Source organism: Temnothorax curvispinosus, unplaced genomic scaffold (assembly GCF_003070985.1).
Source record: "Temnothorax curvispinosus isolate PA1 unplaced genomic scaffold, ASM307098v1 QBEX01006952.1, whole genome shotgun sequence".
NCBI lineage: Eukaryota > Metazoa > Arthropoda > Insecta > Hymenoptera > Formicidae > Temnothorax > Temnothorax curvispinosus.
In genome coordinates, this window is record NW_020216732.1 from 1,226 (window position 1) to 18,004 (window position 16,779).

At 41.9% G+C, this 16,779-nt stretch overlaps 1 protein-coding gene and 1 pseudogene across 1 annotated transcript; both read left to right on the top strand.

The window, feature by feature from the left end:
* The first annotated feature begins 2,331 nt into the window (after nt 1–2,331).
* LOC112456540 (matrix metalloproteinase-19-like) lies at nt 2,332–3,605 on the top strand. The gene is made up of 2 exons (XM_025019163.1): nt 2,332–3,174; nt 3,288–3,605. The coding sequence occupies exons 1-2, from the start codon at nt 2,332–2,334 to the stop codon at nt 3,603–3,605; spliced, it is 1,161 nt and encodes a 386-aa protein (XP_024874931.1).
* Nucleotides 3,606–7,031: 3,426 nt separating this feature from the next.
* Nucleotides 7,032–8,408, top strand: LOC112456542 (annotated as a pseudogene).
* The last annotated feature ends 8,371 nt before the right edge of the window (nt 8,409–16,779 follow it).

Sequence of the window (16,779 nt, forward strand, 5' to 3'; positions counted from 1 at the left end):
ATTTGCAGATGACACGACCGCAAGTGTAACAGGAGAAAGTTGTGAGGAAATAGAAATAAAACTAAATATGGTGCTCGGTATACTTGAAGAATGGATGAATGTGAATATGTTAAAAATGAATGCAGATAAGACCAAATATATGATAGTTAGAAGTATAAGGAAAGAAATAAAAACAGACATAATAGTAAAAAGTTTGAATGGAACTATAATTGAGCGTGTCGAGATAACGAAACATCTGGGTGTAATGATCGATAGTAAACTCCGTTGGGAGAATCACTGTGATTATATGTTAAAGAAAATAGGGAAAAAAGTGAGTTTTCTGAACAGAATAGGAAATGATATATCGGCGTACACTCGATGTACTGCGTATAAGTCTATCATAGCACCTCACTTTGAGTATTGTGCAACGTTATTAATTGGTATGGGTGACACATTACTGAATAGGCTACAAGTTGCGCAAAATCGAGCTATGAGGGTTATACTTCAATGTGATCGACGTACCAAGGTAGACCTGATGCTGCAAGCACTCCACTTTATGAATATAAAACAGAGATTATTATATAATGTATGCATTTTTATTTTTAAAATAATAAGAGGAATAATGCCTAGACAATTAGGTAGCAAAATAGAAATAGTAGGTGATGTGAGTAACAGACAAACAAGACAGGCTGAGAATATTGTGGTGCGGTTTCGTAGAACGAGGGGCGGACAAAAGAGTCTATTCTATGAAGGTCTAAATATGTATAACGCCCTACCAGTTGATATAAGGCAATGCGAGAGGATCGAACAATTTAAGCGGAAGTTAAAAGTATATATTATACCTCATGTAGAGGAATTATTGTAAGATTATGTGTTGTAAAAAATAGCCGAGAAGGCTAATAAAGATCAATTCATTCATTCATTCTCTCTCTCTCTCTTTCTCTCTCTCTGGCGACCGCATTGTTCCGCACCCGATGGCTCCTCGATCGGTGAGGCCAGCCGCGCGACATCGCGATGCATCGCGCGAATTTTTGTCACGAACAACCGTATTTGGTTACGCGACTTTTTTACTAGAGAGGCGACGATGGCTCTACCAAAAAATACAAATATAAATATAAATATAAATATAAATATAAATATAAATATAATTAACATATATAAAATATAAATATAAAAAATGTTATTTGATTGTATTTAGCAAATCTACTTACGTTCGCTCCAGCATTACGGAGTCCTCGTCGATACGAACCGACATTTAAATACACGAGGGAACTTTTTCCTGTATGTTTCTCAGTCGGAGCTGCAACAGTCGCACAGAATCCAAAAACTTTTCTACCACCCTCACCAAAGAGGTGGTGTGTATTTGTAGAAGATCGACTATACTTTTAATGTCATTTAGCTTTTCCATTTTGTCTTTCGTTTCACTACGTTTAAAAAGACACTGTTCGTGATAAAAAAAAGTATAAAAGAATATTGCGGTAAAAATATATACTAAGAATAGCATTTCTTGCGTCGAGGAAAAAATGGATCAAGGAAAATAATCCATTTTATCAAACCGACTCATCCGCCGGAATCGTCGACGCAATTTTTCCACCCGAGACCCCGCCGTCGCACCTATCCGCGCCGAGATAGCGCGACAAAGGGAGAATATCGCGGTAAAAAATATTTGTAATAAGAACAGCGTTTTTTTTGCGTCGAGGAAAAGCATCGAGGAAATGATGCATTTTATCAAACCGACTCATCCGCAGGAATCGACGCGTTTTCCCACCTGAGACCCCGCCGCCGCACCTATCCGCGCCGAGAAAACGCGACAAAGGGAGGACATCGCTGTAAAAAATATAATAAGAATAGCGTTTTTCTTTACATCCCGGAAAAAATGCATCGAGAAAAGATGCATTTTATCAAACCGACTCATTTGCCGGAATCTGCCGGAATCTTCGACGCATTTTTTTCCCACCCGAGACCCCCGCCGCCACCTATCCGCGTTATCGCTAACAAGCGTCCTCGCGTAAACGTTCGCATCCGGAACGCTCATCGAGATCGCGCTCAAACCGCAACGCACCATCATCGCAGTTCCGCCGTTTCTCTCTCTCGCTCTCGACGATGTGGCTCGCGCGCGTAATCGCGTTAACCGCGTGTTTTATCGCCGTGAGGTACGTCAATCCCAAAATTACGGACGAAAATTACGCGCTCACGTTCGATTACCTGCAGAAATACGGATATCTATCCAAAGATGTGGACGCGGTTCCGGCTCAGAGACGAAACAACGTTCTTCGCAAAGCCTTCGAGGATTTTCAGAATTACTACGATTTACCCAGCGATGGAACGCCTAACAACGAAACGCTGCAATAGATGAGGAAGCCGCGATGCGGTTTCCGAGATATCCTGAAGCACGGAACGAAAGCGAGTCTATCCAAATGGCCGAAGACGCACCTGACGTGGAATTTTTACGTAGCCGATGAGGCCGAGCTGAGCACGGCGCGGGTCGCGTTCGACCTGTGGTCGCAGCATTCGGCATTGACGTTCGAACGCTCCAAAACGAATCCCGACATTATAATATCTTGGCGACGCCTACGTCACTATAACACGAATACCAAGGTAAACAGACAAATTTGCTCGGACAGCTTCGACGGTCCTGGTAACGTGCTCGCACACGCGTCTCTCCCGACGGACGAAGCGGGGTTCGTCTCCGAGGTGCACGTCGACGGGGACGAGCCGTGGCACATTTACATCAATAAACACCCCGCGGATAGGTTTTTCCTGCATTACACGCTGACACACGAGATCGGTCACTCTCTCGGATTGTTGCACAATAGACGCAAAACATCGGTGATGTTCGCGTTCACGCCCGACAAGCAGTATCCGGTCAGGCTCGACCAAAACGACATTGCTGAAATTCAACGTTTGTACGGTAAAAAAATTACGAACGAGGCCCCGCAGACGCCGGCGCCGGCGCCGCCGCCGCCAATGCCGGACCTGTGCAGCCTCGATCGCGTGAACGGGATATTGATTTTGGAAAATCGCATGTACATCTCGTACAAGCGTTACGTTTGGTTGATCGATCTGGACGGTAGGACGTACAACGGGCCTTTAGCCTTTTCGCATCACAAAAGCTTTCTTCACGACAATTACACGCGCGTGACCGCCACCTATCAATCCCCGTCCGGCGATCTCGTGGTGTTCGTAGATAATTTGGTATACTTGGTTCAATATCCGGAATTTAGCCTGCGGCCAGGTTGGCTGAAGACCTTACAAGAACTCAGATTTCCTGAAAAAACTATAATCAACGGAGCGGTGAACACCCACAGAGGACGTCCTTCGTGGTGTTCAACGGTAACTCGGTGGGCGAAATAGACGAATGCGACAAGGACAAGAGAGTCGCCAAATTTACGCCTCTCGAGGCGACGTTTCCCGGAATACCGACCGGCGTGACGTCGATCTTCTGCTACGTCGACAGCCATCTGTACTTCACCACTCGGACGCAGTTCTACAAATTCAACGAATTTACGAGGACCGTCTCGTCGGCCGATAAATTCGATCTGCGGATATTAAATATCCTAAGGCCGAGCTGTTGCAGCAGTTGCGCGATCTCCTCAATCGAATCGTACGCCTCAAAGATGATTTAACGTCACTGGCGAGCGATTATTCGGACGATGACGACAACGGCGTTCGGCTTTCCGATCGCCGTATCCGCCGAAGGAAGTAGATAACCTTTCCCACACCACGCCACGCCACACCACACGTCGCGCGACATAAGTAAGATCCTTCCTACTTATACCGATGTGTCCCCCTTAAAGCATCAGTATATCATCGTCAGCCGAATACGACGCGTCGGAAAAAAATCAGAAACGAACGGTCACTGCAGCGCGCGTGCGAAATGTTCTCAACGTTGACCGATCGACCCGCGCCGAAGGGTATTTTCCCTCGCGAGGCGGATTCAGAGGTGAACGACAACGGCAATAAAATACGAAGGATCGATCTGACGGACGATCACCATCGTCATCATCGGGAGTCGCGTTCCAGCTCTCACCTTCCCACCGACATGCCCGTCGAATTGCCCGCGGTGCGTGTCCTGACGACGCGTTATCTGCTGACGACGACTGGCTACAAGTACATAGCCATAGGTATCACGATTAAGTCACCGTGGTACAGTATACATATCACGCCTTCGTACGTGGATATCGCCCTGGGAGATAAACAAGGCAGGGAGGTCTCCCTGACGCTCGACATGTGGAAAGGACTGGTAGAGCGCAAACGCGACATATTGTATATGCAATCCATCCTCGATGGGACCCGCCCCCTCCCCCCTCACCGATATTGATCGGAGGAATGACGTTGCGATTCGGATTGATCAACAACCTGTCGATCCTACGTATGGAGCTACCCAACGCGGCTCGCGTAGCGATGGCGCTCAAAACTCTGCTCACGCTGTACGATCTCCAATTTTGCGTCGATCGCATCGTCTCGGCGCTGAGCACGGCGACCGAGGAGATCGACGCGAAGTTTTCGCGCTATCGGAAGATAGCCACCAACGCGATCAAAGTGGGAACTTCGGCTCAGACTGCGATACTGAAAAGCGAATTCTTCGATCCTAACAACATCGTCGACTGCGAGATCACCGCGCTCTGTTTCCGATCCTAATAATGTCGCGACGCGCGTCTACAAATATATATATATTCATACGCGCGAAATAATGTAAACGTACGTCGACGTGCGTGTATTTTTTCAAAATAAAAAGAACTATGTATCTCATCTGTGCGCTCTCTCTTACTTTTTTCCCTTTTTTCCCAGATCCGTATACCTATCTCTGCGCAACCACGCTTACCCCAAAATCGCGGCGATCGCGTCATCCGCGATACGCGGGGAAGGATCAGAACGACCTTCGAACCGAGAAAAAACAAGATCGAAGAAAGGCGACCGCGATCCGCGAATGAACGACCTTGAACGCATTTTTCGCGCGTTCACTCGCACCAACACCGCGCGGGACGTCGACAAGAGCGACCTCGAACAAGTTCGAACGAGTTCGGGCGAGTTCGGACGCGCCTGGACGCGCGCGAGCGAAAAAATTAGATCGCAATTTCCAAAACAGTCGATAACGGCGGGAGTGCCGCTCCGAGCGCCCCCTTGGAACGCCCGCGTCCCCGCACCGAGCCCCGTTGGCGACCCTGCGGCGCGATATTCCTAATTACCCGCCTAAGGAATTTACTTCCTACAAGGTCCCCACAAATACCAGTAAACAGCCGTCCCCTCGCGTCGCGCTTCCCCTTCGCCCGGCAAATATTAGTAAGTCGCCTAGGGACTTTTCCCTCCGCGACACCCCCCACCGATGACCCTTAACACCGTCCCTCGCCCACTGCTTACGGCGTTTCTCCCTGCTTTCAGCGAAGCCCTCCCCCCGACCCCGCTAACCGCAACTCCGCATGCCTGAGGCTCGGAGTGGTTGTTACCCTCCTACTCTCGGTTTATATACATGCCGTGGCGGCGTTACGGAGTGGCGGGGGTAGTGGCGGCAATTGCGAGCGCCGAGATGGCGCGGCGGAACGGTCGGAGATTACGGCGTCCCGACGCCGGGATTGCCGTTGGCGGTCTTCGGTCGCGTTCGGCACCGCTCGGTGCTTCGAGACGGTTGCCGCGGTAAGTCCGTTCGCGGACTTTCTATCATTTACAAATGATTAAAAATAAAGTGGGCACAGCGTGCCCGTTTCTCGCCCGGCGAATGGTCGGCCGGGCGATCTCGGCTTGATGTTTGGCCGGAACGATGCGTATTACGGGGCGCATCGTTACAAATTAAGAAACAAAGAGAGAAAAAATAAAAAAAAATAAAAAAGAAAGAGAAAATTTTAACAATAATGTTTAAATTTGTATAATAAATCCAAATTTATAATTGTTTTAACAACAAAGACAATTATAATATGTTTATATGCAATATAACTTTTATTTGCAGCGATTAAGGTTCAAAAACGAAAGAGAAAAAACAAAAATAGTGTTCAAAGACTAAAAAAAAAAGAAAAAAAAAGAAAAGAAAAAGGAATGAATTAATAAAGAAGATACAATTTTATAATAATATTTAAATTTATTCACGTATATACCTAACACATTTGAATTAAATGCAAGGATGAAAGTTTACGTCGTCAAACAGTCTTGAATTCATAAATAAAAGAGTAAGATGTGACACATCACTTAGTTTTATACAATTAAATTAAGAGTCAATCAAAAATTAATTAATTACGTATTAATACATTGTAGTTAATATGTAAGTAGAACACTATAAAGCACACACATACATAACTCTGAATTTCTACAAACACTGTAGTTCTAATTTGATCACTCGCATCTATTTTGTCGCAACGTTAAAATAAACTTCATTGTTTATACGCTTCACTCCAATTCGCCTGCAAGGAACATTAGTTATCCACTTAATAAGCTTATATGCTGTACATTCAGCATCACTGATGACTAATCTACTAAAGTTAATGCATTTCGGAATCTTCACTCTTCGTCTCTTTCTAACTATCTCTTTTAGAGAGAGACGAAGAGTGAGTTTCCAAAACAAATCAACTTTAGTGGACCAGACATCAGTGACGCTAAGTGTACATACATTTTCGAAAAAATACATAAAATAATCTTTTAAGCATATATCTATGTAAACGTTTAATGAAAATGCTCAAACATTGAAAAAAATTGACTTGGATTTGCCAATAACAATATACGCATTAATGTGTCAAATATTCAGTGACTTATACCCGTATTCATAGTCCTTCCTTATTTTGAGGATAAAGGAAGCCTTCATGAAGGATTCCTTGAATCTCTAAGGCTGCCTTGTTTCACAAATGGATCTCGAGTCTTCCTTCTAGAAAGAGGGAATATTTTAGGGATTTTTAGTAACTTACTGAAGGCAGCATCGTTTTATGATGTTTGCAACTAATTTCATGTAATATAAAAATTTTTTCGAATCGTAGTGATCGTGAAAGCTGTGATAAGCTGTGATAAATTTTGCAATAATAATGAATAAAGATAAAAGTACAAACGTTCATTATACGGAGCACGAAAGAATGCTTTTGGCGCAGCTCATTAGTGAAAAAAAAGTAATAGAATGTAAGAAAACCGGTGCATCAGATTTAAAAGATAAGACGGATGCATGGGAAACAATAACCAAAAAATATGCAAGGTTGTACGCCTCGCACTAGCAAACAATTAAAAAAATGTTGTTGACACAATATGAAACAGAGGTACGTGATAATATCATTGATATAATTAATAGGGGTATTCAAATAAGTTAAAGTTTAACGGTTTGACAGGTTATGTCGGGTTAAAGTCGGGTAAAAAGTTAATTAATTAACTTTGGGCGCGCTACTCTTTAAGGTTATGCAAAATACACAAGTGACTCATTAACCTATCACATTAATCTTTGGGTTAAAAGTTTAAAAATTAACTTTTTACCAGACTTTAACCCGATGTAACCTGTCAAACTCTAACTTATTTGAATACCCCTAATTAGTTTTTATATACTTTTCTTCCAAATGTATAGTCCTTATCTATACATATATATATTTCTATATTTGGTTTCTATTTTATTTTCATATCTATTACCTCATTAATTAATCATTTCAGAAAACAAAAAATAACCACGGCAATCCGGCACGAACGACTTATGACAGGTGGAGGTCCTGCACCAGTACAGCCGAAGGACCCGGTGATAGAATTCATGGATGCAACAAATTCAAATATTGATGTCGAAATTGATTGTCCATTTGACAGCACGGCAGTATTTGAGAAAGAATGTAAGCACTATATACATATAGGTTTCCACTTAGTAATACAAGTCAACACAAGCATCATTCTATCTTTATTCTCATAGAATGTAGATCAAAGATAGAATGAGGCTTGTGTTGTCTTGTATTGCTAAATGAAAAGCATTCATAGTTTCTATTTTTTTTTTATATTACAAAAATCATTTTTGATATTTTACTTTTAGATAATATAAAGATGGATACGATGGATTCTACAAAAAAAACATTGATTATTGAATGTGAAAGTGAGAAAGAAGAGGACGATAATGTCGATGAAGTTACATATGATCAAAGCATTCAATCTATGTCTCGCAACATATCATTGGAAAAAATGGGTACTTCAAAAATTAAGAACATACAGGTAATGAAAAAGCTCATGAATTCGGTTAATATTAGTTATTAATATTAGTTAATATAAATTAGATTTATGATAATGTAATAAATTAATAACAATAAAATACTAATGATAGTATAATTGGTTTTCAGAGTATCCGTGACGAAAGGGAACTAAAGTTAACAAAAATTCGAGAAGCAATTGAACTGCAGCGGGAGCTGCATGCTAAAAGAATGAAGATTGCTGATATAGAAGAAAAGATTGTTCTAGCAAAACTTTTGAAAGAGGAAGAAACACTCAAATAACAAATAACTTATAATATTAATAACGTAATAATATATATGATAAAATATAAAAATATATTTTCATATACTATAATTAAAAATATAATTATTGATTAGTTTATTAAAGTTTTAATATTTTAATAAATATTGTGTATTTGTGTTAAATAAATAAAACATTTTTCAAATAAAATAAATTTTTAATTTATATTTGTACAATTTATTATTAACATTATTTTAATAATATACAGATATATATACAGAAATAATAAAAAATATAATTTGTTCGTGGCACTGTTATACAAGACTTTATCATGATTAACATATAATATTAAGTAAACAAAATACAAAAAAAATATATATATATATGTATAATATAATATTGAGAATCACATTTCTCACTGGGATTCGTGATACTGTTTCATAAAAGCACTTTTTTTTATGAAAAGTGTCTTAAAATAAAAGCATTTCTGTGTGCAAAGCCTATACCATTTTGTTCACGATTTATGATGTCATCAAATAATATATTTTCATTGAACTGCTCTTCGTTTATTTCTCCCAGATTATGTTGAATGCAGAGATTATGCAAAACGGCAGTAGCACAAACAATTGATACCGATGTGCTCAATTTCGTTCTTAAACCATTATACAAACATGAAAATCGACGTTTCCAAACTCCAAACAGTTGTTCAACTATAACGCGTGTTTTCTTGTGTGCAGTGTTGTATCGAACTTCTGGGTCTCTCTCAGGTCTTAAAACAGGCGTTAGTAGATAGCTGCGGCACGCATATCCACTATCACCAAGTAGAATTCCGTTCAGATATCCCTGCTCGAAACGACAGCGCAGACCACTTCGATCAAATATTACAGCATCGTGAGTTGAACCGGGATGCCTGACAACTATATCAAGAATTTTTCTTTGGGGTCCAGCTACAACCTACAAAAAGAATAAATCATAACAATTATTAACTCATTAATAATTATTTAACAAACAAATTTTGATATACAAAATAAAACAGTTAAAAAATATACCTGTACATTCAGAGAGAACCATCCTTTTCGATTCCGAAATACCTCTCCATTATACCCTCTAGGATTTGCAATACGTATATAGGTGCAATCAATACACATAAAAATTTGCCGCCTCATAAAATTTATTTTTATTACTCCGACGTTTTTCTTCGGTGGAAAAATTTATATAAGCACCTACGTATGATGCTAAAATTCTGGAAACTCGTGCAACAACTCTCGATACTGATGCTTGACTGTATCCTCGCAAGTCTCCATTAACAATCTGCAATTAAAATAACAAATGAAATAATGGATTAACGATTTGTTTACCACAGTGTTAGAACACAATTTACAAACCTGAAAGCTGCTCGTTGCATAAAAACGCAATGTGATTAAAAGCTGCATCAACGGAGAAATCGGCAGTCCACGATTATTCAATCGTCTGAACTGATCACTTACTAGAGGTAATAAGATCTCGATCACAGCTCTTTTGCTAAATCTGTATCTTTTCCGAAAAGGAACATCTTCGAAAAATTCTACGGGATTTTCCCAATCACGAATGTACCTTTTCGGAAGCCGCCACAAAATCTGATCCTCTGGATTTTCATCCTCAAATCCAGTATCAGAATCACTTAAAAATTTGTTGTTTATTATTTTTTTTTCTTTAACACCTTTCAGTCTAAAAACGTGACACGGCAAGGTTATGTGACACTGGTGGCAAGGTGACACTGTGAGGTTATGAATACGGGTATATGGTAGGTTAGATTTCAATAATTCTGCGAATCTCCTCCTCAAGGAAGCTCGTGACCTCCTTTGAGGTAAGGGAACTAATAAGGTTCCTTGTTCGGTCAAGAAAGGTTTATGAAACTTGAAACGAGGAATAAGGAGTCTTTATTCCTCAAGGAAGGACTATGAATACGGGTATTACTTAAGTGATTATTCCCTTCAATGTATCAGAATTTGTCATCAAAGGAAAACTATTGCCTGTACAATCTGTGATTATGATGATGTTTGTCATTACTCATTACAATAACCTGCGTTTTTTAGAACACAGTACCGTCAACAGTGAACAAAATTAATCAACTGAAAAAACATATTCTGTGCAAATTCAATTGCAAACAATATAACAATAATCGCAAAAAAACAAAATTAAAGATTAAAAAATGTTAAAAAATGAAGGAAAAATCAAATTAAAGAAATAAAAAAAAAGAGAAATTAATCCATATTTTAATCTTGTAATAAACAACACTGCTTATCAAGTTGTATGCAGGAGGGCGTGCATGCGTGCGTGTTGTGTGTGTGTTTTTGAATCTGTACATATGATAAAATAATAATTTAAACTTACCATGTTCTAAACTATAAATGTTATTTAATTTCAGCAAAAATATATCAAATTTTTGAAATAATTAATACAATGTCAATGTACAGATTTGTAATCGAAAATATATATCTACTGTAGTTAAACAAATAAACAATAAGAGAATAATATAAAAGCTTTAAAATAATTCAGGAATCTGCTGAAAAAATATTTAATAATTAATAGACAATTTATCAAAATTACATTAATATTATGTACTATAACGGTAATAATTATTAAATACTATAAAACTTACATAAGTTGAAAATACATATTGACTTTTTTAATATTAGAAATTAGATGCAAGCAACTTGAATACGCATTATTGACGAACAATCTTGTTCAATGAACCTGACATGTCGTCAGACATAGATCTTTTCATAATCGGTTTTGTATCTTGCAACAGCTGAGCAAACGATAATGTTTCATTTCCAATTAATTTGATATCAGACGTTGTTTCCATATCTAGATAGAAAATATCATCTGAAAACAAAGTCATAATATTAATTACAGTATAATACGATAATAATATTTAAAAAAAAAGTTATAAAATTTTTTACATAATTTACTTAACATTTTGACGAATCCTTTTATTTCGACTTCTTATCCTTTCTCAAAATCGACGTTATCCTCAGGCTTATAATTGGTGATTTAAATTTCCAGTTTATATTTACCGTCTGTAATAGAACCACTACTAATAGTTTTGAAACTATTTAAACATATATTTAAACTGGTTTTAATATATCCTAGTACAATTGAAAAACATTTTATACTGTTAGAGCAGAATAGAGAATAATGGAAATGGAGCGGGAGAGAAACGGGTTCGTTCACTTGAGTTTTGTCTTTGAAAAATGCTTTATTCTTAACACTGAGTATATGCGCGTGTTCGACAGACGATTTCTCTAGTGCGACTGATCGTATGTACGGCGAGACCAACCGGCTCGAGTTTCCGCATGCGCGCGCATGCCAGCAACGATAGATCCGGCGCTCGTCTTGATTTTCGCTTATATCGATATATCAAAGGCGTGATCGATGTACAGTCGTGTGCATTAGAGATTTCAGGAAACGCGATTAACGTTTAATCTCAACACTACCGCCATTTGAGCGTTTCGTGTTAATTGACAACATATTTAACTTCTCATAAATTCTCTTGAAACAATTCGTAAAGATATCTGCGCTCTGATCTTCGGACGGAACATATTCCATGACTATATCTCGATTGTCAGCCTTTTCTCTCAAAAAATGATAATAAATGTCTATGTGTTTTGTACGCTTATGATATATAAGATTCTTAACTAGCTGAATTGCACTTTGATTATCAACGAACAGTGTAGTTTCTTTCTCACATGGACATCCAATATCGGATAATAGCCTCCGCAACCAAATTGACTCTCGCGCTGCAGCCATATTCTGCTTCTGTCGTGCTCAGAGTTACCAATTTCTGTCTCTGCGAAGACCATAAGATTGCTCCGTTGGCTAGACAGAAAACATAACCAGTAGTCGACCTCCGTGTTTCGACATCGCCTGCGTAGTCGGCATCGGAGAAGCCGATCAACTCAGGCTCGCTACCGCCGTTTTTGTACTCTATACCATAGTCAGCAGTACCTTTGAGATACGCGAAGATTCTTTTAACTGCGCGCCAGTGCTCGAAGTTATGTCTACTTAAAAACTTACTAACAGAATTCACCGCGTATGCTATATCCGGTCGTGATACTGCTGCTAGAAAAACTAAAGAGCTTACTGCTTCTCGATAGGGCACATTATTTACTTTTTCGTCGTCTATCTCAGACGGAGATAGAACTACGTGCGGATCAAGTGGCACGCTAACAGTTTTCGCGTCAATCATTTGAAATTTTTCGATTAATTTTTTTGTGTACGCGCTCTGATGTATTATCAATGATTTTTCTTTTCTATCTCTTACAATTTGCAAACCGACATATATGCTTGAATCACCGACAGTTATCCTAAATGTATCACTCAATTGCTTAGAAATTAATTCTAGAGACTTTCTATTTTTCGCTGCGACCAAGCCGTCGTCAACAAATAAGGCTAAATATACTATTTCACCTTCAAACTGCCCGACAAATACGCATTTGTCGGCTTCGCACTCTTCAAACTCGAACTCTGTTCGGGCGCGCAATAAACGCGCCGAACGAATCGCCGAATCCGTTCCGCGAGAACGCGAGATATCACGAATGGCTCCGCTCAGCCTTTCAACTAGGAGACGACCGGGGTTTCAGCTTGAACGCGGACTCGATCGCTTGTTAGGAATTTGAGTGGAAGGCCCAAAAAACAGCAATTGACTTATAATACATATAAACTTTATTCGATATAATAACAAAACTGACGACACGCGAGATGTACAGACAAATTAGTGCGAATGCACTCGGCGCGCTGTGACTTGTAGTTATGAAGTGCGGTTTTACATAAAGTGCGCACAGAAACGCGGTAGAAACGAGAGACGGTATCGCGAATGCAATTGTCGCGGTGTGACGGAGTTGCGAAACGCGGTCTTACGTCCGATGCCTACAGAGACGCGGTAGGTAGATACGGCAGGAAGCGAAGCACAGGGGCCACGACAGCGAGAGGGCTCGCTACGAGGCCGAGCGTGCTCGACTCCGCGGGATCGTGATCGTCGGTTTGGTAGGCTGGAGTTCGGGGACACCTGAGAGCTCTCAGTCGAGACTCGGAGCACCGGACCTCGTTTTATGTGTCGCCCTAGGAAGTTGGATAGGGTAGGCTTCGTCGAAGGCAGCTGAGAGCCGGAGATAAGACGAAAGTGCCGGTTCCTGTCGGAGCGCCGACTTAAATACCCCGGCGCGGCGGGTTCGTTGGAAGGAAGGCCGGTGGTCGGGCGAGCCGCGTGGGGATGCTGACGCGCGCTCGCTTTCGGCGCGGATCGGCTCCTTCCGGCGGTTCCGAACATATCGATATTTTTGCGTGAGAAGCAGAAGAAAAGTATATCGCAGTACATATAACGGACGGATACAATTTTTATATTAATAAATTGGGGGAATCCCCAACAAACTCGTTTAGGAACTTCGTGAACCTTTTGTTCCAACATCTCGGGGCCTGTTTTAGACCATACAGGGATCTCTCGAGTTTGCACACTACGTCACTCACGCTTCCTCTTGTATCTTCTCCGACATCGAGGCCTTCTGGTATCTCCATGTAGATCATCTCGTCCAACTTCCCGTACAGAAAGGCTGTCTGTACGTCGAATTGCATCAGCTCGAGATCTTCCTTGGCGACCGTCGCTAAGAACACTCGCAGCGAGTCGTACTACCGGAGCGAACGTCTCGGTGTAGTCGATTCCTTCGCGTTGCAAGAAGCTTCTTGCGCACAGTCGAGCCTTGAACCGATGTAACTCTTTTTCTACGTCCGTCTTTACTCGGAAAACCTATTTGGAGTCGATCGTCTTCATATTTGAAGTTTTCGGCACAAGGTCCATGTGTGATTTTCTTCGTGTGCCCTTAGCTCGTCTTTTATAGCATTTGCCCACTGCGTGGCTTCTGTGCTATCCATTGCTTCCTTGTATGAGTTGGGAATGACATACTCGGCTACGTCCGCGTTGTATCTTAGCGGAGTTTTGAGTTTTGACCTGTCTCTGAGTGTATGCGGAGTAACCAGAGGGTTTATTGCTACCGGTACTGCAGTATCCGCCTTCGCAGCAGCTGCGCCTCCTGGTGCCTCCTCCTCTTCTTCGCTCTCACTCTGGCTCCTTTCATCTTGCTCCATTCCGGTTCCTTGAAGCACTATCTCGTCATCTTCGCTTTCATCTTGCGGTTCCATCTTTGTAGGCACCTTACCAATTTTCTCGTTGAAAACGACATCCCTCGCCTCACTCACTTTCTTCGTCACGGGATCGTACAACCGGTAAATCGCGGAGTTGTCTTTGTAACCCACGAGGATTACCTTTAGCGCACGAGCGTCGAGTTTCTGCGTGAACTGTTTTGGGATGTGTACGAACCCCTCAGAACCGAAAATTCGCAAGTGACTTACTTAGATCTGGAGTTTTTCCCACCCACATCTCGTACGGTGTAATTGTCACTCGACGGTTACACCGCTCGATTTGTTGTCGCAACATTGGCCTCCTCGACACTTCCCGGTTTTACGACTTTGAAGAGCATTCGACAGACGTTGTTGCCCTGTTTCACTCCCGTCGCGACTACACTATCGTCGCGTATTATTTCGACGTAGTCCTGTCTGAAACACACTTCGAAACCGATATTCGTACACGCTCCCACCAAGAATAGGTTCTTTCGTAGTTTCGGAACTAGCAATACGTTTTCAATGCGCGCATCTCGCCACACACCGTCGATTAACTTCTTGATTCGTATTGTTTCTTCCCCGACAATGCCGCATACCTCGTTGTCGCCAAGCAAAATCTCTCCGCCGTCTTCTCTTTGTTTTTGCGATAGTCGGTAAGCCACTCACGTCGATACACTCACGTCGATAAGTAAGGTGTCGCGACGCTCCACTATCGATGAGCCAAACCTCGCTCTGCTTTGCGGCCATTATTTCTTGCACTTGTTTACTGGCAGATTTTGCGCGACCGCTCTGCGCACGCTTCGCACTCGGCTTCACACCGGTTTCCACTACGAACGCGCAATCGCGAGACTCGCGAGATTTTTCATCGTCACCTTTCTTTCGACGCGCATTTTTGCATTGGCGTGCAAAATGTCCCATCTCATTGCACTTATAACACTTGATGTCCTTTGTGTCCCTTTTTGGCTTCCACGGTTTCTTCTTATCTCTTCCTCTTCTCGTTGCGGCTAACGCACTCGCTGCGTCCTCATCCGCACTGAGTCGCATGTCCTCTTGTATGAGCCTTTCTTGTAGGTTATTCAGCGTTTGTCGCGCCGGATCTACGCTGTCCCACGCGATTTGTAGCGTACTGAACCGTGAGGTTAGACTCGCCAGAGTCTTCGCCATAATCGTTGCATCAGACACTGCCTCGCCGATATCTCTGAGTTGACTCGCCATGTTTTAAATTTTTGCCACGTGCTGTACCGCCGTGTCTCCCTCGCTCATGCGATAAGCATGAAATTTTTGCAGCAGTCCCAGCTTGTTTGTCTCGGTTTTCTGCTCGTGTATGAGTCCGAGTTTGTCCCACATGGCTTTTGCACTCTCGCAGGACAACACACATACTTAGATGACTACGATAAGATGATGGACTGAGCTGTGGCGTAGTCCTTTTTGAACTTCTTCACCTCGGCCTGGTTTGAGGCAGCGGCAATCGGCATGGTTCTTGTTCCATCGACCACGTCCAGAACGTCGTTCATCACGAACAACGCATTTATCTGGGCCTTCCATGCCTGGAAATTCGTCCCGTCAAAGTTCTTGATCCCTTTTACTGAGATTCCCGCAGACATCGCGGATGCAAATCTCTTGCTCACATGTGTCCGTTAAGCCGGGTACAGACTTGAGCACGAACGCGCATGAGGCAAGCCAAGGCTGCATGAGCATACAAGTGTGGACGTTGATCCGAGGCGCGCCGAACAGGCCCAAACTGTTCGCCGAACGCGCTCAGACCGAGCCGCGAGTCGTGGATCAGATCCGAGCATTCGCCATTCGTATAAATGTGTGTGGACGGGCCAGAGCGAATGTTCGAAGGTAAGCCGTGTTCGGAGGAAAAAATTGAAGAGAATTCATCTTAATAATAATAAAACTGTGTTGACCACCAGCGCCTTTGCTTTCTCGTTTTTCTCTTTTTTTTTAAATAAATTATATAAAATAATAAAATTGACACAAGCCACTGCAACATTTTTGCCTTCCATGTTCGTGCCGCTGATTCCGAACGACTGGAGCAACGTCGAATAGTTGCCTTGACTTGCCTCATGCGTTCTCGTGCGGAGACTTCAATTTTGCAGTCCGAGGCATTCGGTGCGGCATTGGCTTGCCTCATGCGCGTTCGTGCTCAAGTCTGTACCCGGCTTTACACGCACGCACTAGCGACTCAAGATGGCCGATTTGCCTCGTGTCTCGCGAAACTTTTCGGAACCTCTCTCCACCTTTCACACGACT